Consider the following 26548-nt stretch of genomic DNA (forward strand, 5'->3'; position numbering starts at 1 on the left):
CTTTTCCTGATTGTATCTTGTAATTGAATAAATAGTGAAGTTAATTCTGAAGCATCAGGGATAAATTCTGCAGTCTCAATATGTAACACCACTCTTTCAGCATACTGAGAGTCAGTTACTATGTTGAGAGGTTCTGAAAAATCCATTAATACCAACAGAATAGCATACAATTCTGATTTTTGAACTGAATTATACGGACTTTGAACCACTTTACTTAAATTTTCTGATTTGTAACCTGCCTTTCCTTCTTTGTTGGCATCTGTATAAAATGTACGAACTCCAGATATGGGTTTTTGCCGTACAATTCGAGGCAAGATCCAATCAGCTCTCTTTATAAGATCAATTCTATTGCTTTTGGGATATTTGCTGTTAATTTCTCCCAAAAAATTACTGAAAGCTCTTTGCCAAGGTTCACTTTCTGTCCATAATTTTTCAATGTCCTCCTTAGTTAATGGTACGACAATTTCTGCTGGGTCTATGCCTGCTAATTGACGAAGTCTCATTTTTCCTTTGTAAATCAAGTCAGAGATTTTTTCCACATAAGTTTTTAATTTTTTATTTGGTTTATTTGGTAAAAATATCCATTCCAATATAATATCTTCCCTCTGCATTAATATTCCAGTAGGAGAACGCCTAGAAGGTAAGATAACCAAAATGCAATCCAGCTTTGGATCAATACGATTCACGTGTCCTTCATGCACTTTCTTTTCTACCAAGGCTAATTCTTTCTCAGCTTCAGGTGATAATTCTCTTGGACTATTTAAGTCCTTGTCACCTTCTAAGGTTTTGAACAAATTAGTCAGTTCATCATTTTTTACCCCAACAATAGTTCGTAGATGAGAAATATCTCCAAATAATCTTTGAAAGTCATTAAGAGTCTGTAGTCTATCTCTCCGAATTTGCACCTTTTGGGGTCTAATTTTTTGTAGCTCTATTTTATATCCTAAATAATTAATAGAATCTCCTCTTTGTATCTTTTCAGGAGCAATTTGTAATCCCCAGCGAGGCAAAATTTTCTTTACTTCTTCAAACATTATTTCTAAAGTATCTGCATTTGAGTCAGCTAGTAAAATATCGTCCATATAATGATAAATTATAGATTTAGGAAATTTTTTACGTATCACTTCCAATGGCTGTTGTACAAAATATTGGCACAGAGTTGGGCTATTCAACATTCCCTGTGGGAGGACCCTCCATTGAAATCTTTTAACCGGTTGAGAATTATTATAAGTAGGCACTGTAAAAGCAAATCTTTCTCTGTCTTTTTCTTGTAAGGGTATTGAAAAGAAACAGTCTTTTAAATCAATAACTATGAGAGGCCATCCTTTTGGTAACAGAGTAGGCAAAGGCATCCCAGATTGTAGAGAGCCCATTGGCTGAATTACTTTGTTAATTGCTCTAAGGTCTGTTACCATTCTCCATTTACCAGATTTCTTTTTAATAACAAATACAGGAGAATTCCAAGGGCTGGTTGATTCTTCAATATGCTGAGCATTTAACTGTTCTTCTACCAGCTCTTCTAAAGCCTGGAGTTTCTCTGTTGTTAAAGGCCATTGCTGGACCCATACAGGCTTGTCTGTTAACCATTTTAAAGGTAGAGCTGTTGGTGTCTTTGGAAGATCATCAGTTATTGTGCCCTGTTCTTGTATAATATGGATGGCTGGTGACCACTCATTAGAACAATATCTTCTAATATTTCTCTCAGTAACATGTGCTAGTTTATGATTTGTTTCTGAGATTGGAGGGATGTTAATCTGAGTATTCCATTGTTGCAACAAGTCTTGACCCCACAGGTTCATAGTTATGTTAGCCACATATGGTTTTAATTTTCCTCTCTGTCCTTCTGGACCTATACATTCGAGCCATCTTGCACTCTGTTTCACCTGAGATAATGTCCCAATTCCTAACAGTTGAACGTTTACCTCCTGAAGAGGCCAAGTTGGATGCCAAAATTCTGGTGCAATTATGGTAACGTCCGCACCTGTGTCTACCAGACCAGACAACAAAACACCATTTATTTTTATCGTTAATTTTGGTCTTTGTTCATTAATAGAAGTTTGCCAAAAAATTTTCTTTATGTTTTCTCCTGAATTTTCTATTCTCTCTGTTTCATCATTCTGACCAGCATGATTTATTCCAATAGGCATTTGGTTATTTAATCGCTCTCCAGAGCAGGCATTTCCTCTATGGCTGCCGGAAAGGTTTGAACTGGATTTGCACTGGGGGCCTGCCTGAGGCCCCTCTGGGAGTTTCCCGAAGACTGAGGCAAAGGATTACCCTGTCTGTCCTTTGTTGATCTACATTCGTTGGTCCAGTGTTTTCCCTTACCACACCTTCTGCATACTCCAGAAGGAAGGGGCATTCTCTTGCCATTGTTCCTTGAAGAAACATTGTTTCTGGAAATGACCTGTCTACAGTCCCTTTTCAAATGTCCTTGCTTTCCACATCCAAAACATCTAACACTCCTCAAACCTTTTGAAATTACTTCTCCTACCCATGTATCATCATGCTCATCAGCTTCAACATTAATTGTTTCTCTAATCCAATCTTCCATAGGTGCAGATCTTGCCCTTAATGGCCTGATTATTCTTTTGCATGCTGCATTCGCATTCTCAAAGGCCAAAGATTCAATTATTGCCTTACCAGCTTCTGAATCCGAGACCGTTCTCTTTACTGCTGAAGCCAGTCTTTGTAAAAAATCTGTAAAAGACTCTTTTGGGCTTTGCTTCACCTTTGTAAATGACTCAGATTTTTTTCCTGGTTCCTCAACTTTGTCCCATGCATTCAAGGCTGCCGTTCGACATAAAATTAGGGTTTGGACATCATATAAACATTGTGCTTGTGCTGAAGCATATTGGCCTTCGCCCATAAGCTGATCCTGGCAAACTTGTACTCCTTTATCCCTCCATTGTTTTTCTATGTTTTTAGCCTCCTCCTTAAACCAAGTCAGAAATTGAAGTCTCTGGCTGGGTTCCAGAACACCTTGTGCGAGGTCCCGCCAGTCCTGTGGTACTATCCTATTATATGTTGACCAAGTGTTTAACATTTGCTTTACATATGGGGAATGCATGCCATAAGATACTATTGCCTCCTTAAACCTTTTTAAATCCAACATTTCAATTGGAGCCCAAGTATTTTGTGTAGCCATTTGATCAGGCATCTGCTGTACTGTTACAGGATAAATTAAGGGTGACTGTGTGAAAACAGGCTTTCTTTCTGCAACCTTATGATCCCGACTTGAAACAACTTCACTGTTAATTTCTTCTGTCTGAATTTTTACAGGTTTAACAAGTTCTTCTAACGCTGTTATCCTGGCACTTAAATTGACTATCTTTTTAAATATTAAAATGTGGATTATTATAGTGATGAGGTGCATAATTCCACCAATACTAATATTATATAGTTGTTCCATTGCCAGACTGCCTAAAATTTCGAACAAAAACCAATTTTCTTCCAATGTACACATAAAACCCATTTGTTTTTTAATGTGGAAAAAATTCTCTTTTAGATAGTTTCCTTTAAAATATCTGATATATTATGACTTACCAAATCTGCGTAGAACAGTAGAAATCCGAGGGGATTTTCAAAGCAGCCACCTAGTGTCCCAGGTGTAAATCCAGAGAGAGAGAGAGAGAGAGAGAGAGAGAGAGAGAGAGAGAGAGAGAGAGAAGAGAGAACGCACAAGAAAGCGTAGCCGGCTAAAGCTTAAATGCAGCCACGTGTTCCCTCTTGTGCCGAGTCAAGGCTTGGGTCTGGCTTCCTTAAGCTCCGACCACGTGCGTTGGCTTTACAGGCAGGGCAGGTCTGAGTTGTTTGTAGCACCGGCTTTAGGCAAGCTGCTCACAGACCTAGGCCCGGGCTAGAAGTTGCTACCCGGACTAGGACGCCAGCAGCTCGGACTAACAAGCCGATCGCCGCCGGCCGCCGTGTGCCGCCGCTGCCGCCGCCGCCGCTGCAGGCCGCCTGCCGCCCTTGCGGGAAAGCGGACCTGCCGCCAAGCCAAGCAGTTTTTAATGGATTCTTGTCACGTTGGGCGCCAGATGTAGATGTAACCAACCGTCTTATTAAATAAGAAACACAGAAACAATGTAAAAGAGAAAGCCGAGAGGTCAGAGCTCAGAGCTAAAATCTCACCCTTCCTCCTGCTGTCCCAGCTTCGCGAAAAGAGACCTACTTCCTCTCGGTTCGTATTTTTAAAGTATGTTGTTCTGCCTTCTCATTGGTTGTAAACCCAAACACATGACTGCCTCGTCACTGTCTGAATGTACAGCCCCCTAGGTCTTAAAGGCATATGTCTCCAATGCTGGCTGTATCCCTGAACACACAGAGATCTTATGGGATTAAAGGCGTGTGCCACCACCGCCACACTCTTGCTATGGCTCTAATAGCTCTGACCCTGAACACACAGATATCTATGGGATTAAAGGCGTGTGCCACCACCGCCACACTCTTGCTATGGCTCTAATAGCTCTGACCCCCAGACAACTTTATTTATTAACATACAATCAAATTAATATTTCAGTACAAATCAAAATAATATTTCAATACAATTAGATTACCACCACACAGTATAGTTATTCACATTATTTTGTTTACCATTTATATAGTTTTTTTCTGTCTCCCTGTTCAGCCTGTGTGAGCGTAAATCTGAAGTCTCTTGTAATTAGTGTATGTTGTATAATTTAGGAGCTTTGATTGGCAAGTTTAATTCATTTGCACTTGAAGTAATTACTGATGAGAAAGGATTTCTTATTATAGTGTTAATTCTTGTTTCTTGTGTCATTCATTTCTGATTCCTCTCTTGCTCTCTTCCTTTGTCTTTGTTGTTTATTTTTATATGTTTTGATTATTTTTATCTTCTAATGGGTAACTTGTGGGTATTGTATTAGCTAATTTCCTATTGTTGTGATAAAGCCTCATGACCTCCACAGCTTATAAAAGAATGTGTTTAATTGGGCTTATGGTTCCGGAGCGTTGGGTCCATGATGACAGAGCAAAGGTATGGTGGCAGGAACATCTGAGAGCTCACATCTTTTTTTTTGTTTGTTTGTTTGTTTTTTCTGAGACAGGGTTTCTCTGTGTAGTTTTGGTGCCTGTCTTGGAACTTGCTTTGTAGACCAGGCTGGCCTCGAACTCACCGAGATCCACCTGCCTCTTCCTCCCGAGTGCTGGGATTAAGGTGCGCCACCACCGCCTGGCCGAGAGATCACATCTTGAACCACAAGCAGGAGGCGGAGATGGCTGACTCAAATGGCTCAATTCTTTTGAAACCTCAAAGCCCACCCCCAGAGACACATCTCCTCCAGTGAGGCCACACCTCCTAACCCTTCCCAAACTGTTCCACCAATTGGGGATCAAGTGTTCAAACATGAGTCTACTAGGGCCATTCTCAATCAAACCAACACAGATAGATTGTTTGTGGTTCCTATTGAACTTATATATAACTATAAGCCAATGATTATTTGTATACAAAAATTCTACACATTTTTTTCTCTCTCCATTTTATGTTATTACTGTTACAATTAACTCCTGTTTATAGGAGTTAAGTAACGTTTCTTTGTTATAGTTATTTTAAATAATTTTTCTTTAATATTTTACATTCAATTTAAAAATTATTCATCTAATAACACTAGAATGAAGTATGGTGCTTTCTATTTGATTGTATATTTTTCTTAGCCTATGACTTATATTTTCCTTAGTTATTATAATGTTCTTTAAAAAAACTAAAATTTTCTTTTAGATTTACTTATTTTACGTGCATGAATATTTTGCCTGCATGTATGTATGTGTACCATGTGCATGCCTAGTAATATTTGTGAGCCACCATGTGAGTGTTGGGAACCAAATCTACATTCTCTGTAAAAACAGCAAGTGATTTTAACTGCTGAGCCATCTCTCTAGCCTGTATCCTCTTGTTTCTATTGAAGAACTTTAAAAAGCACTTATTGTAAAGGAAGTCTAGTGGTGATGAACTCCCCGAGTTTTTGTTTATCAGAGGGGTCTTTGTGTATTTATGATTTTCAAAGGACATTTTTTCCAGGCTAATATTCTGGGTTAGCATTGTGAAGATATTATTCTGCTCCCTCATGGCCTGCAAGGTTCTGAAGGCTAGTTTAACAGACATTACCTTGTCTATGATAAGTCATTTTTCTCTTGATGCTTTTAACATGCTCTCTGATTTTGGGTGGTTAGTTATAGTGTGCTTTGTTGTGGATTTATTTTTGTCAGGTGTTTGTCTCCCTTAGTCAGGATGTCTTTTTCTTCCTCCAGAATTGTGAAGTTGTCTACCTTTAAAATATTTCTCCTTTGTTTTTGATAATTTTATACTGGCATACAGTGAAATATGACCATCACTGCCCCCAACTATTACATTTTTTAGCAGAATTTCAAAGTTTTCTGGCACCTTTTCTCCCCAGTCTTTTTATTGACCCCACACCCCCTCTGTTTCTCTTTGTCTGTCTCTGCCTCTGTCTCTGTCTCTCAAACACACACACACACACACACACACTCACACACGATAGTGCTCTTTAAGTACTGTATATTATCTTCATTCTTTTTCATATTATTATCTTCTTCTGAGCTTCTCTTGAGTCCATCTACTGAATTTAATTCAGCCATATACAAATCATAGCATCTCCCTCAACAATGAAACACAGATAATTCCAGCATCCATTGATAAATATACATCCACAGATGTGGTCTTGCATATCCATATAGTAATTCAAATGTGGGGCATACTTAGAAAACCCAGGGGTTACTTGAAGGTTTGTTAGAAGATTAATATGTGAGTTGGCTGCTGGGTCCTTGAGGTATGAAGAAAATGAAAAAGACACACTAATGTTAGTAAGTTCATAGAAGCATAAACCGCCAGGTATTTTCAGTGCAATATCATATGCAAGGACAGTGTAAGAAATGGGCCTTAATGGAGTTGGTTTTGAGAGCTGCGCCTCTGTGAATAGAGAGTTCTATTAGGAGGCTGTACCATTAGGCTAGATGAGTGCTGTGAAGACATGAATCAGGCTATTGATGGTAGGTGGTGTCAGAGCAAAAGATACCAAACTTAGCAAAATGGCACACTGGGACGAAAGTCTGTGTGATGGTCTGTGTGACGGGAGGTGCCATTTAATGAAAGTGTCCACCTTGAAGGGGGAAAATGAGCTTCACTTTTGAAGCACCTAGTTTAAGGTCATGTGGAATAACCAGCAGGATATGTGTTTTTGAACCTCAGGGGAAAGCAGTGCTAGGTAGAGTTTTAGGATTGATTAGCATAATATTCTGGCAGAGAAGGAAGGTGGGGGAGCAGCTGACAGGGGAGCACACCATTGTGGATAAATGAGAGGCTAGAAAACACACTCTGAGAGATTAATTATGCCACTGGAGCTGGAAGTCATTGAGGGATGGAATTCTGTCTCCTGGTTTCTGTATCCTCAGCATCCATCACTATCTTGGCACTTAACAGATGCTTGCTGAATGAGTCAAACTTTACCATCCTCTAGTCTCTAAATAGAGCAAAAGCTATTTCCACATTCCACTCTAAGTCTTGATGGTCCTGCTATCTATTTTGTTTATTTGATTGCTAAGCATAGCATCTGCATTTACTTTGCCTGATCAATAGCTAATGGAGAAAGTCAGTGGTGAGTGTACCTCTAGGAAAGAGGTGTGCTAACTAACATACAGGTGACGGCCAGTTTGACTATGCTGAAGTAAAAAGACACCCATTTCTATTTAGAGTATACTGCAGAATAAAGGGAGCCAGTCCAGTCATGACTGAAGAAGCCATTGCATAGCTAGACCTTTAAATGTGACTGCATAATCTTCTCATTCAAGTGTTGACCCGGGATATATTATGATGCATGCTTATCTTTTAGATGTGTCTGCCAATGAATTTAAAGGAGTGAAAGACCAGGAGATCATTATTTCCGTATGGAACGGATTGTATTGTAAAAGTTGCCTTTAAAAATCCAGTAGTTAGTGGCTCATCGATGATTGTCTACATGTTACTTGTGATCTTTGAACTCTGTAGCCTCATTTTTTTAATCCTGTTTCCTGAAGATGAGCTGTGAAAGGCATGTAGGTGTTAGCTCAGCCAGCTTGACATTGATGGCCCTGTCCGTATAGTCTTCTTGTGTGTTGTCATCCATGTTGTTCAGTGCCATTCTGAACTAGACAAACTAGAAATGGCCCGCCAGCACAGGAGGGGTTTAGGACCTTGACAGCTTAGGCTAAGACAGCGCAGGTGCTATGCACATATGCTCAGTGGCTTTCAGTTGACAGACCTCTAATTGCATGCGTCTCAGTGAAACAATTTATTTTAAGAAAGAAAGTATTTTGCCGGGTGGCTTTTCTTTTCTCTTCTTCTCCTCCTCCTCCTCCTCCTCCTCCTCCTCCTCCTCCTCCTCCTCCTCCTCCTCCTTTTTTTTTTTGTTTTGTTTTTCAAGACAGGGTTTCTCTGTGTAGTTTTGGTACCTGTCCTGGATCTCACACTGTAGCTCAGGCTAGCCTCAAACTCACAGAGATCTGCCTGGCTCTGCCTCTCGAGTGCTGGGATTAAAGGCGTGAACCTTCCCCCTCCACCCACCCCCCAACTCCACCCCCGGCAAAGGAAAGTATTTTAAGAAAGGACTTTAACACTTTGTAAACATATTTGTCTGTTCTCAAGTTTGGGTTTTTGTGTTTGTTTAAATTGTTCAAGGTCATGGTAATCTGTTTGTGGGAACACTGTATGGCATCCTAAAGATTTTCTTGCTGTCTAGTACCCGTATAAAATATGAATGATTAAATCTCCTGACTTTCCATCTTGATAATTTGATCTGAATGTTCAGTTTTTCAGATCTTTAATTGGGATGTAGCCAGCTTGCTGGTTTGTTTCAAGAGATCAGTTTTTCTATCTGTAGCTGGGATGTAGCTGTTCAGTGTGATGGTTGAGCTGGGATGTAGGTGTACAGTGTGGTGGTTGATCTGGGATGTAGCTGTTCTGTAGGATGGTTAAGCTGGGATGTAGCTGTACAGTGTGGTGGTTGTGCTGGAATGTAGCTCTTTGTAGGATGGTAGAGCTGGGATGTAGCTGTACAGTGTGGTGGTTGAGCTGGGATGTAGCTGTACAGTGTGGTGGTTGAGCTGGCATGCAGCTGTACAGTGTGGTGGCTGTGGTGCTGAATTTGCTTCTTTTTGGTGACAACAGCTGGCTTTGTAAATTGCAGATCAAGGCTAGTTTCTCACCCCCTGTGTTACCAATTATGAAAGTCTGTGCCTGGTACAGTGCCAACAGAGTGCCTGCCTTTGCTGAGAGACTTCCAGGGTCTCTTAAATAGATGTGGCTCAGGGGACTGTTTACTTTCTGGGACATCATAGTTTGGGGATTGTGCAAAGTTTTTCATATAGATAACTTTTCTTTCAGAATAATTACTGTGTGTGTCTGTGCACACACACACAGGCACCAGGAAGAATGGAGAGTGAAAGGGATGAATGAGAATGAGCGTGGTCCACTGAGAACACAAGGATGGCTCACATTCTCCATTTCTGTTTCTTATCACAAAACTAGTTTTAAAAATTATGTATTTTTAATTTAAAAATTTTTGAGCCGGGCGGTGGTGGCGCACTCCTTTAATCCCAGCACTCGAGAGGCAGAGCCAGGCGGATCTCTGTGAGTTCGAGGCCAGCCTGGGCTACCAAGTGAGTTCCAGGAAAGGCGCAAAGCTACACAGAGAAACCCTGTCTCGAAAAACCAAAAAAAAAAAAAAAATTTTGATACAGTATATTTTGTTCATATTATTTCTCTTCCCCAACTCTTCCCAGACCCTCCTACCTCCCTCCCTCCCTACCAAACTTCATGTTCTTTCTAATCTTTATTAAAAAGAAGCCCCATAAAACAAGCAAAAAACAAAATTTGAAAATAAATACAAGCAAACTAAAAAACCCAAGAAGACAAAACAAAACAAAATAAAAAGCACGCAAAAGCCCATGGGACCCACTTTGTGTTGGCCAGCTACCACGTGGGGCCTGCCCTGCAGTGCAGCTGATAGACCCGGTGACACCGCATTGGAGAAAAGTGATTTCCCTTTCCCAGCAGGTATCAATTATAAATAGCTTCTTGGTAATGGGAGGGGTTTGTGTCCACATCTCCTTCTTCATACTGGGATTTTGTCTGGTTTGAGCTTTTACAGGTCCTGTGCATGCTTTCGGTCTCTGTGAGTTCCTTTGTGCATCAGTCCTGTTGTGTCTGGAGGACATGTTTTCCTTGGAGTCATCCATCCTCTCTGGCTCTTATAATCTTCTGCCTCCTTTTCCATATAGATCTCTGAACTCTGACTTTGATAAAGATGTCCATTAAGGACTGAGTGTCCCGAAGTCTGTTACTCTCTACACACTGTCCAGTTGTGGGTCTCTGTGTTAGTTCCATATACTGTAAGAAGAAGTTTCTGTGATGAAGATTGAGCAATACTCTGATTTAAGGATATAACAATATGTCATTTGAAGTCATTTTGTTCCTATTTTTCTTTAGCAGGATAATAGAAGTCAGTTTTCCCTTAGGCCCATGACCTATCTAGTCTCTGGTCCTTGGCCACTTTAGCAGTATCAGGTTTGGAGTCCATCTCATAGAGTGGGTCTTATTTTTACAAAACACAAACATTATGTTTTATGAAACATAAACAAGATTGCCAGATAAGAGACAGAGAAAAGGAAGAGTGTTTTTTGTTGTTGTTCAGAAAATGAGAGAAGTGCTGAAAATTTAAGCAAGAGTATCATCTGTCTATATGTAGCAAAAAGAGACTTTTGGGAGGAAACTAAAGCACTGTATTCATTCTTTTCATGTTAGAGATGGCCATAGCTAGTTGACAAGGTGAAGACACGCAATCAGTAGGGAAGGGTACTTTACAAGTATGAAGTACTTCTACAAGTTCTAAATAAATAGGTATAATACTGCAATATTATATATGATATAATTGCTGAAACTCACTTCCTTATGTTGACATACTTTGGTTCTTCCTTCTGTTAGTGATCATGTGTCAGAATCTCCAAGCAATCTAAATATCTTTAGTCTTTCCCTCTTCTGCATTGTAGGATTCACGGCTTTAGATTGATGGCTTTGTCACAGATTGTGCAGAACCTCTAGGTTTGTGGTGCATTTCTTGCTATTCATGGTACTGGCAAGTAAACAGCAAATTCTGGCTGACTCCCTCCCTTTATGCATGAAAAACTCTCCATTATACCTGTTCACTACAGGTATATGTTTTATATACCTGTTATATATATATGTTATATATATATAATGTTTTGATTACATTTTCTGTTGATTAGATACTAGAATGTATGATCAGTGGTTGTCCCAGAAAACTAAGACCCAGTCAAAGTTGTGGTAGACTGTGGGAAGCTTGAAAACAATTAGCAGTAGTACACTTGTTTTGTATAATTCATTATTCAAAAGGAACCCTAAAATGTTTTTGAGATGGCATTCTGTGTTGGTGACATAAGGTTGACTCAATAGACATCATTTGTAGATCTTTGGTAAAATGATTTTGAAAGATTTTATAGCTATTGTAGGGGGTAACCAGTGCATGGTGAGGTTGAGCTCCAGTAAAACCTTGTGTACAGTAAAGGATGCATTTGGTACCTGGGCTAGAACGTGCTCGTATACACTGCTCTCTAGTACTTAGTTGTAAAGTAGTGTGTAAACCACTGTCGTTTGTAAGATGAAAAGTGAAGAGAGAGGAAACTGTGGATCAGCAGAAGTGGGAGGATGTTCAAGGAAGGAATAGAATAAAGGTAAGCTGGAGGACAGATTGCATCATGGACATGGGATGCTAAGAATAAAGCATTTGTATTGGAATGCCTGTAGTAAGAGATTTATTTTGAAGCAATGTTGGCCATAATATATTGGAATAAGTAAAGTTTCAGGCAGATTTTAAGTGTGATTTAAAGTCCTAATATTAGTTGCTTTTACCAGGCATTCAGGATGGCAGGGTGTCTGTATATATCTTCTTATATGTGGACTTAAGTCTATTTCAGTTCTTATTTATAATTTTTTTTCTGTCTTGTTTTGACTTTCTGTGACTGTGATAAGACATTATAAACAAAAGCAACTTGGGGAGGAAAGAGTTTATTTGACTTATATATCTAGGTCCATTAAGGAAAGCCAAGGTAGGAACTGAAGCAGAGGCCATGGAGGAACACTTCTTACTGGCTTGCTCCTTCTGACTTGCTCAGTTTGTTTTCTTATATACCCCAGGAGCACCTGCCTTGGGACTAGCACCACCCACAATTGACTGGGCCCTTCCACATCAACCATTGATCAAGAAAATATTCCACAGACTTGCCTATAGTTAGATTTTATGAAAGCATTTTTTTTTTTCATTTGAGGTTCCTTCTTCTCAGATGACTCTGGCTTGAGTCGAGTTGACATAAAACTAGCCAGCATAGTAGCTATTGAGTTCAGAAGGATTTATAGTTGTGTATGATAAATAATGAGTTAAGTAATTTTCTAGAAATGACCAACCTTATAGTTGATAATATCTGGCAGAAATGCCTTTTTTTTTTGGTAGTAAGATAGAAGTGAAAGAAGTCAGAAAACATATTGGCAGTTTGCATCTAACATTTAATCAGAGGAGTGGAAATGGATTAGACAAATCTCATGAGGCTTCTAATCTCACAAATAGAAGCAAATTATTACAATAGTTTAAAAGACATGGTTATGTATAGACAGTTTTTCATGACAATCTTGAGTTTTAAAATACTGTTTCTTTCTCTCTAGCTCTCGTGTCTTATGACTTATCTATTGGAAATACTTGCTTTTTAAAGATCAACAGTAAGAGAGAAAGTAAATTTTTCTTACTAAGAATTAAAATTGCAGAGCAGAAGTAATGCAGCTACTTTATTCTTTGTAAGCATACTGAGAAACTTGGGATTGGAGAGATGGTTCAGCAGGTGAGAGCTCATACAGCTCTTGCAGAGATCCTTGTGGGACACCTTCTTACGGACTCTACGGGTACCTATACTCACACATGCACAGACATACAAAATACATATAATTAAAAATAAAATGAAACAAATCTTTAAAAATATTAGTTATTGTACCATTTTAAAAAGTGTTATGGAGTATATAAAATACACTCAGCATTAAAAATGAATCATTAAGCAGTTTGAAGTAGAAAACATCTTATATGCTTTTATCACTGATATCTGTAAGAGTGAAAAGGAATATAGCTGTGATCACAGCACAAGCAATGAGGTAAACAGAATGCAAGATTGACTTAAAATTTTATGTGTCTCTATCTATCTATCTATCTATCTATCTATCTATCTATCTATCTGTCTGTCTGTCTGTCTGTCTGTCTGTCTGTCTGTCTGTCTGTCTGTCTGTCTATCTATCTGGTTTTTCGAGACAGAGTTTCTCTGTGTAGCCCTGGCTGTCCCGGAACTCTCTCTGTAAACCAGACTGGCCTTGAACTCACAGAGGTCTATTTGCCTCTGTCTCCCAAGTGCTGAGATTAAAGGCATGTGCCACCACTGCCTGGCTTGGAATTACAATTTAATCTGTGGACATGTGAATGATTTTTAAAAATTCATTTATATTAAAATAGAAACTTTAAAAAGTGAAATCCTTTTAGAAAAAATAGTTTTACTTTTCTAATTTTCTTTAAAAAATTTTAGTAGTTCGGAATTTGCTTACACTCTCTTTCTGGAACAGAGGAATTTTGTGTCCAGTGGGCATTGTTCCTAAGGAAATGCCACCTTCTTTCCTTTGAAAACGTCTCTTGTTACTTGGTGCTGAGCCTTTTTGTTCGCTCAGGAGCAGATCCTGTGGCAGGTGAGAGTCCTCTCGCGCTGTTCTGTGAGTCAGTTCCTGGGTAACCAGAGGTTCACGTGGCCTCTGCACTTTTCTCAACAGTCTCCTTCACACCCCTGTGTCTTCTCTCCCTTTCTGCCCTTCTGGCGGCTCCTTCCAGCATTTCTTTTGCCTGTCCACGTTCAGTTATTCATACCCTCTCAGCTTGATGGTTTTACTCTCTTTATCCATTAAGATAAAAGAAATTCTACACAATCCTTTCCCAAGATTTTTCTAAAAACTTTTCCTACAGCCATTTGAAGAACATTTTTAGACACCTTTCAAAGTTTCAGTATAATTTAAAAGTGGGGAAAAATCTTTCAGAATTCTAGTGGAACTACTTGTGATGTGGTATCTATGATTTGTCCTAGGTTAATGTCTCTCATTGGCGCTGCCAACTTTCAATTGAGTATTGTTTTAATGGATTAGAAGTATTTCACATGAAAATTAGGCCAGGCATGATATTACAGTGGTTGTAGGCCCTCAGGATTGGTGGAGTCTAGCATTAAAGACCAAACTGGGGAACAGAAAGTATCCACATTATAAATGTCAAGAACATCAGCTTCTGCTCATCGGCTTTATTAGTGAATGTAGGATATGACTGTCTGCTCATTGTAGCCAAGCCTTCATGGGTGCAGGCTGGTGTCTGATGCCACCTGGGTTAAAGACACCCCCCCATTTTTGCTCTGCAGTGAGTTGCACCTGCATTGCATGGTTCCCCGTCTTTGCCCATATTAGCAATCTGCTTTTGTACTTTGACATCTAGGAATTCCCTAGTGAATTTTGTCACAGAAAAAAGAGAATCATCAATATCGCTGTTAAACTTGACTTTCAAAGCTAATAGTATCTCATTTGGGGGCTTAAATTTAATAAATTTTCTTTGATTCTGGGTGAGTTTTTAAACATCAAACAATGAATTGGCCAGGGTGCAGTAAAATATTTAGATCTATTGACTATGGTTCAGAAGGGTAGAAGGCAAAACACTAGTGGTTTGATGTTGATAAATTCTCAGTACCTTAATCCACATTAATGTTTTCTTTTATCTGAGTGATCGCTGGTGACAAAAAGGGAAAAGAGAAAGTGTACATACCGAAGAAATGTACAACCTGAAGCAGTTATATTTGTAAAATATAGTTTATTTTGTCATGCTAAGTAAGTTCAGTAGCCTTTTCATCCTGACACATTGTGAATTAGAACTCCAGGGAGCAGGTAATAGCCACACTTCTGTGAGACATCCCCACCATATTTGTGGCATACCCTCTGACATTCTCTTAGTGATAGAAAATCTTGGGACTATCTTGGGATTCTTCGTTTTACCTATATATTTGAATAGACAATTAAAAATGTCTTTGCCTTTTATGGGTGTTTTCTGGTTTAAGAAAAAACCTATAGAATATGGCAATCTGGGAGATGTTTATATTTCTCATCTAACTGATTTATATGGTAATAAATAGTTCTAACAGTTTTACAAGTTGCTCAAGTAGAATAGAAAAATGGAGACTTTATTTATTTCATTGATTGATTGATTGATTGAATCAGGGTATCTCTGTACAGTTCAGGCTGACCTTCACCTTGATATGTAGCCCAGGCTGGCCTGGAACTTGTGATTCTCTTGCCTCAGCCTCTGTGTACTGAGATTACAGGCATGTTATAGCCAACATTGTTCAAATAAAATAAGATATATAAATGTATTCATTTTGGCAGTTAATCTATTTTTTTATACTTAACATCATTCTTGATGTGTGCTTCTTCATAAAAACTTTGCCATATAGCTGTTAGATTGTGTGTGTGTGTGTGTGTGAGAGAGAGAGAGAGAGACAGAGACAGAGACAGAGACAGAGACAGAGATACACACACACAGAGATCTTTGAGATCTTTGTGTGTTTGTGTGTGCATATGTATGTGCAGATGATCACAGGTGTGTACATGTGCATGGAAGTCAGAGATTGACATCAATGTCTTCCTCTGTTGCTTTTCCACATTTTGGGGGACAGGATCTCTCACTGAACCTGGAGCTCTGGATTGTTTGAACTGGGTGACCAGAGAACCCCAGGATCCCCCTGTCCCTACCTCCAGCATATACCTTGTTTTTTCATGGATGCTGGGGATCCAAACTCAAGTTTTTATGCTTTTGTGATAAGCTGTTTAACCACTAAGCTATCTTCCCAAACCATAGAAGGTGGTTTTATAGTATTTAAGTATATGATAGAAAATAAAAAAAAAAACATTTAAAGACCTACCCAAGTATACGGAAAGTTAGCAAATATGTCTGTATAGTGAAAACTCATTTCATTCAGCTGACTGACTAAAAGTGAGAACTTTATCTTAAATGCAAACTGGATTGTAGGATTCATAAGGCTAAATCTTGGGTCTCTTTGTATTTGTTGCGTGTATGCTGATTTGTCCAGAAGGTGGCAGTGTGATACCAACTGCCTTCAGTGTCTCTGAATTAGAGCTGCAGCTGGACGTGCTTGTGTCCTTACCTTTCGGAATACTTAAAACTACAGCACAAACGCTGCTGATTTTATTTCCGTTATCTTATTTAGAGGTTTTGTGACCAAGCCGGTTTCTATGTATTTATTGTTAAGACATAAGTTTAATTAAGTTCTACAATTTTAGAAGTATAAGAGGGCTAAACAAACCTCTTACTTGTGTATTTTTAAGTTTCCTTTTGTTGAGTTTATTTGTTCTTATTCCAGGGTCTGTATAGTGAAGTTTTCCTTTTAAAACTCAGTACCTAGTAACTGTTGTGTACAACACACATGATCTAATATCAGTTAAACACGCTTTTAAGAAAGTGATAGTAGGGATTGCTGCTTGCTTTTGATTTTGTTATCCACCCCTTTCTTTTCTGAGTGGAATGGAGGAAGAATAATTCAAAGCGGCTTGATCAGAAGGCTCCTGCGCCTCCTCTCCCCTCTTCATTTCAAGCAGAAGGATGCTTTTTCTTCTTAACATTCTCCCCCAGCACTCTGAATTAGAGATTTATTTGCAACGAAAAATCAATTAGTCCTAAATTTATTCATGGATTTCAGGTCCAGCGATCAATGCAAGTCCACTCAGTGGGCTCAAGGGGACCCAGTTCATCCCAGTTAATGTGTCTGAAGGGGAATTACCATTGATGCTGTTTTTTTCCCTCTAGGTCAGAGATCAGATCTCGCTGTCACGGACTGCAGCAAGTAGGAATGACTTCACCCTGCAGCTACCCAAACTGCACCTGGAGACCTTTGCAATGGAGGGCCTCAAGGGTGGGCCAGAGGTTGTAGCATGCCAGGTTAGCGTCTAAATAACATTGTTTGCTACTGAAATGTATAGAAAACTAAATTGTACTAACTAGAAGAGAATGCAAGCTTCCAAGTATTGTGAATAATTTAGATGAGATGCAAATAAATGTTTTCTAGCATGTAACATAAAAACATGGTTCTTTCAAGCCAGAAATAGCCTATTAAAATAATGCAGAAAAGCATTTCACAAAGAAAAGTATGTGTTTATGTCAAAGTGCAATATTAAAAGAACCACTTCCCTATCAGTGGGAGATGGTAAGACATTAGGCTGTTATCTTTTCAAGCTATTCTCTATTTGTTGCTTTTGTTGTTTTAAAACAAGTTACTTCACATCAAATTTTCAGGATATCTGAAAAATTTCCATGTTAATTCTAAAATATATCCACATTTTAATTTCAGAAAAACTTAGAGCCTAGCTGCATTTTACATTCAAGAGTCCTCTTAATATTTAGTTTTATTGAGCATTGCACTACAGTGTGCAAACTGGGCCATTTCATTTTAAAGCTCAAAATACCAAGGCATGAAACCTTGGGTATCTTTAAACTTAATTCAGGAACTTATTTCAGAATCATTCATTCTCAAATGTTGTAGCTAGCCTGTTCTAGCATGATTGTGTTTTTGTGATCATTTTCCTTAAAGTTCAGGTTACATTGTAAGTTGGAAAAGATAAAATTAAGTACATGCTTTGTTTTTCCTTTAGTGCCCAAAGCCTTCATTTGAAAATATTTATCAGTATTATGTAAATTATAGGAAGCCTGATATTACAAAGGAGATTGTCCTTACTTAATAGTTCTCTATGTTGCCCAATATATTTAAAAGCAATTTTTTTTTAAATTCACTATTAACATTTACATGTTTAATTTTAATTTTGGACAAATGTTAGTTCATATAATCTGTATTAACTTTTGTATGCTCTACACAGTAATATAACCTGCTATTAGAGCCTGGGTCATCCTCTGCAAACAAAAATATTCATTGCTTCTTTATCTAAAAATATAATTATATAACTAGACATAAAACATTTTTACTTTTTTATAGGCTTTACCATTACTTAGGACAAGATTAAATGTGTGTTTTAAATTTGATTATCAATATTTACAAATTTATTATAGACCTGAATACAATATGATTTGAGATTTTTTTTTTTTTAGTAAGTGTAAAGTAATCCTGTATTTGGCTGTCTTGATTCACTCTCACAAGGCTTAGTTCTTGTCAAAATTCACAAATAAAGATCTTTTCCCCTGAACTAGATCTTATTGATTTAAAGGAAACTTATTCTAGAAATGCTGTTTTGGGGGGTAAAAGCATTAATTCTCAATGGTTCTGATATATGGAAATAGCAAGAAAGAAATGTAAGGGATTTATACTTTAACTCTTCTAATGGTTGTACACGTTGTCACCTACCTAAATGCTCAGGTAAGTTTTCTGATGCTATCCACAGGACACATTGTAGTTTAGTAGTATGGGTAGTTAGAAAGTTTGGGAGACAATAAAATTGATGATGCTGATGCCGATGTGGTGAGGATGATGGCAGCTTCCGTTTCAGTGAACTTTCCATGTACCAGACCTTGTCAACCCATTCAGTTCTCTAATGTGACTGCCAGACAAGTGGCAATCTCTCCATTTTAAAATTGGAAAACAACCACCCCAGCAAGTCATTCTCCTGAGATCGAAGTCTGGTAGGAGGTAGAACAAATTTAAGTTTCTGAGTAGCTGACTGTGAAGCTGACGTGCTCAGTCTGACGCCGAGGAGTTAAACAGCCTGTGAAAGTGATGATAGTAAAACCTTGGAAACTTATCTATTCCGTTTAGAAGATATTAACTATATATATGTGTGTAGGTCATAGTTATGGTATATTGTAGACAAATTTACAGTTACATTTTTCTATTCAATAACCAAATAAAATGAAAAATATACTTTTCAACTTTTTACAGGATAATGTATGTGTTCACTCTAACTACATCGTTTTAGGAATTCAGTATTTTAAAACTTTTTAATTGACACATAGTAATTGTGAGTACAGTATTTTCATGTATATATGCAACATTTAGCAGTAGAGAACAATCAAATAAAGATAATTAGGGGCATGCCATCACCTCAGACCTTACTGTTTGTGTTGGGAACATTCAGAATCCTTTCTTCTAGTAATTTGGGAACAACAAACCACACTGTGCTGCAGAATTCTGGCACCCACCTCCTAACTTCTCCGGTTCAGCAATCAGTATTCTCTCTCCACTGAAAGCATCTCATTTAACTTCCACACATGGATGAGAACATGGGGCTTTGGTTGTCTGTGCCCAACTTACTTCACTGAATGTAATGTTCTCCAAGTTCATCTGTGTTGCCAGGACGTTAATCCTGTCTATATGTGGATATTATTATTGACAAGATATTACTTCATATTGATTAATAATATTCCAACATGTGTATGTGCTGCACTGTTAATCCATTTATATGTTATAGAACCCTGGGTTGATGCCATATCTTTACTTTTGTGAGTAGGGCTAGAAAAAATGAAAATACAGGTATGTTTTTAATGTACTGATGTAGACAGGCTAGCTTTTTGTCTCAATGTCTCTTTACAAAGTGGCTTGTACCAGTTTTCCAGGCCTGTGATAGCAGTGAAAATAGAGCGGTAAGAGGTCACAGGCAGGGCCTGGTGACTTCATCCCGTCCCCCTGAAGCCCCCTGAGGGTGAGGGAACAACAGGGCTCATTTCACTACTGAAAGGTTTTTATCCGTTCTGTTTCAAGGGATGGTTATTTACGATCCTTTCTTCATAGTTTCTTCAAAAGCTGAAGTACTTTTTCAAGTACAGTCTACTTTAACTTCCTGTTTACTTTTTGTGCCAGGTGATTTTCCAGGGAGGTCATGCCCTCCGTGAAACTTCTTGTCCAAGTGCCTATGGCAAATTAAAAACTGTGCTTTTACATTCCAATTAATAGCCTTTCAAGCTTTCACTGTAATGCCAAGAAAAATTAAACCACCCAGACCAAAGCTTTAACTAAAATGGCCAGTGTGAATGCAGAGGACTTTGTAATAAAAAACATTCTGTTCACACTATGTAAAGATAATACCCAATTTTTATCTTATCATCTGAAGTATGTTTTTAAAGTAATTTTAATCTGTAATTGCTGTTAATATCTAGCAGATATTGACAAGTAACCAGTAAATATTTGTATTCCTTACGGTTGAGTGATGAGAAGCAGCTGGACAGTGAGCACTCCCGGAGCTCCCGTGCGGTGTGGGTCTGCTCTGGGCAGCACAGCTTCTGCAGAGTCTGGGACTGGCCAGTGCTCCCATTTCACTGCTCCCATCTGACCTTGCCCCATGCCCAGGAGCAATTGGTTCTGTTTTACAAAGGACTAAACTGGAGCTCACTAAGGTGACGTAAGGTATTAGCAGACCAGGCACCTAATGATAGGGTGGTAACCAGGCCATTCTGCTCTTAATCATGCCCTTTACTTCCTGCAAAGCATGGTCCACTGGCTTGTGCTTGTGTTTTAAGATCACAAAGAGACAAAAATAGTGAGAGCAGGGTTTTTGTATAAAATACAATTTTGTTTGTGTAGAAACTATGGGAAAACAGAAAACCGGAAGAGGGCTAAGGAAGTACGTTTCATGACTTGTCTATTTTAGTCTTCACTCTAAAGAGAAGAGCAGCAGGTCCCCGCTCAGCTCTGCTGACGATTCAAGGGACTCCTCCACTCCACAGATACACTGTAAATGCTGGATTTTGGTCGGAGCTCCCAAAGCAGGCTGGCTTCAAGAATCGGGAACTCATCCTGTTGATGCTGCAGCCTCAGAGCCCTGAGCAGAAGGGGCTCACAGTACATACGGGGGAAGGACTTGCATGTGCTTGGCAGGGTCACCCAGGACTAGGTTTTTGTCACAGTTGTGCATGCTCCTAAGGGACTCGGTGCATAATAACTATACCTCTGGAAATGTGGTATATTTCATAAATATGTATTCATGAGAAAGTCTTCATTTGCAACCACTTATTTAGAAAGACTTTTAAACAGCACAGCCTTCCCTGTGAATGCAGTAATCCTTGGTCACGCCTAAACCACAGTGTCGTAGCAGGCCTTGCTCACACGGGGTTTGTTCTAAGCTCTACTCATGACTTCCAGGGTGCCATCATTTTTACACTTCTATTTGTTACCAGGTCTATCAATTTCTTTGAGCTATTTTTGTGTTGCTGTGGACGAGTCATAAAGAACATTCTGAAGGAAGTATTTTAAGTTTTTATTTGAAGAAGTATGAAATAAATACTGTCTGAGAATAAAAATACCAGCCATCACCTACAGTAGATTTTTCCATGCATTGTCTTGGCATTCTCAATGCTACAACCATCTAATTGCTCTGCAAGAAACTTCTTCATTCCTGGCATTCTTAGAAATGAAGAACCGTTAGACAATTTCATTTCTAAGACTGTACCGTCTTGATATTTTCCTCTTATGTCATCCATCTGCATACATGAATTTTCAGAGAACCATTACCTTTTTAAACATGAAAATGAGCCACTTTGAGTGAAAATCTTGTTAAACATAACAAGCACTACTTTTTAAAATAAAAAAAACCATATCTGATTAAAAATGTTATTACTCTGGTTCATTAGTTTTATAACATATATTGTAATATTATGACAGTATCATATACCTTGGTGTATAGTGACATTTGTCTCAAATAATGTAACTTGCCATAAAACTTGCTAACATTAAAAACTGGATTTTTTTTTTTAAAAAAACTTATGAAATTTGTACATGAAAGACAAAAAAAATCATACCCCCAGTGAGTCTAAAAGAAAATTAAGATCACCTAAAATTTGGCATCCAGACAGCCAGAGCTAACTTTTATATGTCTTTCTTGTTTTTTTAGCCATAAATACAAGCTCATAAGAAAGTATCATTTATTTATAATGTATTTCCATATGTAAATATTAACCAGACCACACATACTATTCTGCAAGTATTCTTTTGAACCCAGTAACACATGGTTATCTTTTTGTTTGGGCATGCCAGTTTTACAAGACAGCATGCTCTCCTTCCTCCCTTAGTTTCTGTGTTTTATTTCAAATAATTTGTCATGAGAAGGTGTTTTTCTTTAACGCAGTTGATGAGATGTAGTCTTGGACACTGCTAGCCAGAAACTGTCTGGTGAAAGTTGCTAAGTTTGTGCTTTAAGAAATATTTCATGCATGTGATATTTCACATCTCACTGTATGTGTTGTTCCGGCCAGAAGTTTGACCCCTTCCCCCCACTGGGACTTTTCATGTCTCCTTGCCTTTGAAAGGAAAAAATGAGACCTGAGGGCAAATAATGGAATTGCAGACGCTTCTGCCGCCATTTTGCAGACTTCACAGTTCCATGCTTGCCACACGTGCACATGCCGAACTGTGCCATCTGTGGGAAGAGTCTGGTACCGGTGCCCTGAACTAACACTATGTAGAATCTGCTAGGAGTGCTTTAAAATGGCTATGACTTACGAAGTAATCTTTCTAATTTTGTGATTTTATTTTTTAAGGAAAACATACTCTGGGAGAAAGTAAAACCTTAGCAGAGTCAGTATTAAAGGAAATTTGAAGAGGCTGTGTGCCTCTGCTGTGGAGCTGACTCAAGCCTGCCTTCTGAACACAGGTTGCATGTAGCAGGGATTTGCATTACTTTGTACAACACTGTCCTTCTCATGGGATATAACTTTATCCTTATTTGGAAAGAATAAACGTGGATTATCATTCTCTGGGTGCCAACAGTGCAGCTGGGCTTCGGTCCCACACTCACCATTTCCCAGAGCCCTTAGCGCTTTCTTCTTCCAGCATTTTTCTTCTGTGAAATGGATCCCCTTCTGGGGCATTTTGGGGTGACTGTGAGGAGCAAATGGCACGTCTGAAATGGTTTTCTTTAATGTTTGGTTCATGTTCCTTGGTCAGGTCTATCACTAAAGATGCTTTGGTGTCCAGCCACGGTTAAGATGCTTTTCTCAGACAGAAGCAAACAAACCAGACGCTGCAGATGTTGGAAGCTTCAAGACTTCAGGTTTCTGTTTGTCACCAAATGTGCTAAGACATCATGTTGATTAGGATGGTAGTTTCTTAACAGATGGCATTTGGAAAGGATAAAGTCATTCCATTTTCTAAAGAGCAAGGCATCAGGGTATTAGAAAGACCACGTGGAGAGGCAGAACAGCCATGACTGAAGTCCCAGCTCTAACCTCACCCCCTTGGCAACCCCATCAGCATCTCTAAGCTTCCACTCCCACCTCTGAAAGGGTGAGGAAGCCTGGCTTGCTTTGGCTCACAGGACTGTGGGAAGATCGATGAGACGATGTGTGTGTGAAGGTGCTTTCCACATCAGGAGTGCTGTCTGAGCAGAGGCTTTGTTGGACTGGGCTCTGAGAGGTCTGGGGTCAGGAACAGTGACCTACATACACTGAGGAATAGTTTTTTGACTCGGCAGTTTTTGATTGAGGATGTGTGCACATGTGCCTTCAAAAGAATAAAGGATTAACAACTGCAATGTTCCATTCCAGCGTAGTCTAAAGTCATTGCCAAGATGTGGGTCGGGGATACTCACCATACACTGCTATCTAAATGATGAGCTTTTCAGCCATGATTGTTCTTTTTGTATTTTCCTTTAAACCCCTTTTGTTGCTGTTATGTACACTATTTACCTTTTTTTTGTTTGGACTTCACATTCCAACTCTGGAATGGTGGCAATATTTGCCTCTGTGTAAAATATTTGATATGCACTTAGCAAAAAAGAAAAACGACAAAACAAAAAGCACAGATTTTTTTTAAAAAAAATGTTACACTTTTCAGTTGTAGGTGGCCTTAATAGAAAAAAGTGATGTATGATGCAATTATTGCCATTAATGTAAAAAGGTAAAAACTAAATCTTAAACTTGATCTTTTCTATTTTTTCTCATCTTTGAAGCCAATTTTAAGCACAAGTGTAACCTTGCTAGCTAACACCTTTTGTGGCTTATTATTAAGAGAGTGGAGTCTGTGAGCACTTGAACTTTCAAGTGCTACAACCAGAATTGCTATTCATTTTATCTTCCTGTTTGATGGACTGCCTAGGTGAAGACCTGGAACGGGAAGGGTTATCTGCAAATTGAGTGAGTTTATTATGGCTTAGTGATTTGCTGATTGATTTCATTTGCTGTCAGTTAAGGCTCTCTTAATGTCAGTTTTCTTTGCATAATGCCTTGAAATAAAGACTGATGAAGTTCTTCAGATTGATGGCGCTTATATAAACTGACCCTGATTTGCCCTACTCTCCATGACAATTGAAGTGACAGCAGTTAGAGGAAAATACAGCAATGAATATGCAACTTAAGGATTAAGGGAGGTGCAGTAAATCATTCAGTCTAAAACTCCGCACAAAAGTCATTCCTTCCTGTGGTTCCACAGATGCCTTCAGTTTTCTGAAGTAGGTTATCACTCTTCAATATATGTTATCGTATATATGTATGTATTTGAACTGAAGAAGAGAACTAAATGTGACCCTGAGTCTTCTCACAGTGGTAAACCTTCTTCTTTTCACTTGTTAAATGTTGAGTTGCCAGAATCATAGCTTAAATATTTATTTTGAATACATACATGCAAGAGAATAAAGTTGGAGCTGAGAGCTCAGCCGGGAAAGTGCTTGCAAGAGGACCCCAAGTTTGACCCTTATCACCCACATAAAACAGCTTGGCTGATATATACTTTTTTTTATTAATTTTTTCATTTATTTTACATACTGACCATAGTTTTGTCTCCCCTTTCCTACCCCCTCCCTTCTATCTTCCTCCCCATTCATTCTTCCTCTGTCTCCATTCAGAAAGGGGCAGGCCTTCCATGGGCATCAACACAGCATGGCACATCAAGTTGAGGCAGGACTGAACTCCTCCCCTGCGCCAAGCCTGAGCAAAGGCAACCTGGCAACTTGTAATCATAGCACTGAGGAGACAGAAGCAAGTGGATCCCGAACCTCCACATGCTTAAGCATCCACAAATGCACACACATAAAAAGAATCAAGAATCAAAGGGACCTTTATCTTATGCTGCAAACAAAACCAACTCAAAATGGTTTCAGACATTGAACTTTAAAACCCCGAGAAGAAAAGTTTTAGAAAAAAAATGAGAAAATCTCCTTGATGTTAGTCCAGCTAGTTATGTTTTGAGAATGTACTTAATGCATGGACAACAACAGTAAAAATAAATACATGGCACTTGATCGAAGAACAAGGCTTCCTAGGGGCTGGAGAGATGCTCAATGGTTAAGAGCATTCACTGCTCTTAAAGAGGACCCGGGTTCAGTTCCCAGCACCTACATGGCAGCTCACAGTTGCCTATAATCCAGTTATAGGGGATCTGATTCCTTTTTCTGACTTTCACAGGCACACACCTGGACATACATACACGCATACATACGTGCATCTAAACACACACACACACACACACACACACACACACACACACACACACACTCTTTCAAAGACTTTACTTGGACAGTTTTATAAAATACATGATGTATTTTAATCATATCTCCCCTCATTTTCTTCCCTCCACCCCCCCACCCCCCGCACATTCTTGTTATAGAATTAACAGCTGACTCCTGAGACCATGGTTTCTTCTACAACCTTCTTGGGTCGATCTCTGTGCTGTAATGAACACTTGAAATGATTTGAAATGAGAACAGATGTATTTTGGGTAGCTGTTGGGGGACTGCTTGCCTAGCAAGTACTTCAAGTTCTCTATCTAGTACCCTATAAACCAGGTGTGGTAGCACAGGGATCCAGGAATTGGACACAGGAGAATTAGCAGTTGGAGGTCATCTTTGGCTACTTATTGTGTTTAAGACCAGCTAGAGATACATGAGACCATTTCTCAAAAATTTTGTTTTTGAGTATTGGTATTTATGAAGAAATACTTTGCATGGTGATGCCATGCACTTCCTGTCACGTCACTTCAGAAGGTACACTGTGTGTCTCTCTTTTAGTGTTAAGATTCTTCATTATGGCTAGGTATTGTAACCCTGATTCATCCATCATAAAGCATCCCATGAGGTATTTTACCTAAATGTGTTTAGAAGCCATAGGCCATAATTGTTTAGAACTGGCTTTCACTATAGGTTGTAACATTCTGACTGTGAAATTCTAGCATTTCCTATATTTATTAGCTAGACTTCTAGGGAGGACTGTGTCTTCTCGCCTTTCTTGTTACCCTGAGATGACACAGATGCTGAATTATAAAATAAATACATCTTTAACAAATTTCTGTAAGGAAAGCCAATCAGCAAAATGAAAATCAACCTATGCGATGGGATAAAAAAGTTACACACCTGCATACAATAAGACATTAATGTTCAAAATATAAAAGAAATTCAGAACTGTGTAGCACCAAAACCTGGTAACCCAATTTAAAAATGTCCAAAAACCCAAATGGACATTTTCCC

The 26548-nt window shown here is 38.7% G+C and overlaps 1 protein-coding gene across 16 annotated transcripts in view; it reads left to right on the plus strand.

The window, feature by feature from the left end:
- The window catches only part of Ccdc171 (coiled-coil domain containing 171), a 342210-nt gene that overhangs the window by 243207 nt on the left and 72455 nt on the right, over nucleotides 1-26548 (plus strand). For 15 of the 16 annotated variants that reach the window (XM_015994935.3, XM_015994936.3, XM_076564450.1 and 12 more), the window contains one exon: nucleotides 16965-17096. The exons of the other annotated variant lie outside the window; for it this stretch is intronic. In XM_015994935.3, the coding sequence (XP_015850421.2) occupies nucleotides 16965-17096 (132 nt within the window). The remainder of the gene's footprint in view (nucleotides 1-16964; nucleotides 17097-26548) is intronic. 16 annotated transcript variants of the gene reach the window in all.

The sequence above is a fragment of the Peromyscus maniculatus genome, chromosome 2, assembly GCF_049852395.1.
Source record: "Peromyscus maniculatus bairdii isolate BWxNUB_F1_BW_parent chromosome 2, HU_Pman_BW_mat_3.1, whole genome shotgun sequence".
In the NCBI taxonomy this organism is placed as follows: Eukaryota; Metazoa; Chordata; class Mammalia; order Rodentia; family Cricetidae; genus Peromyscus; species Peromyscus maniculatus.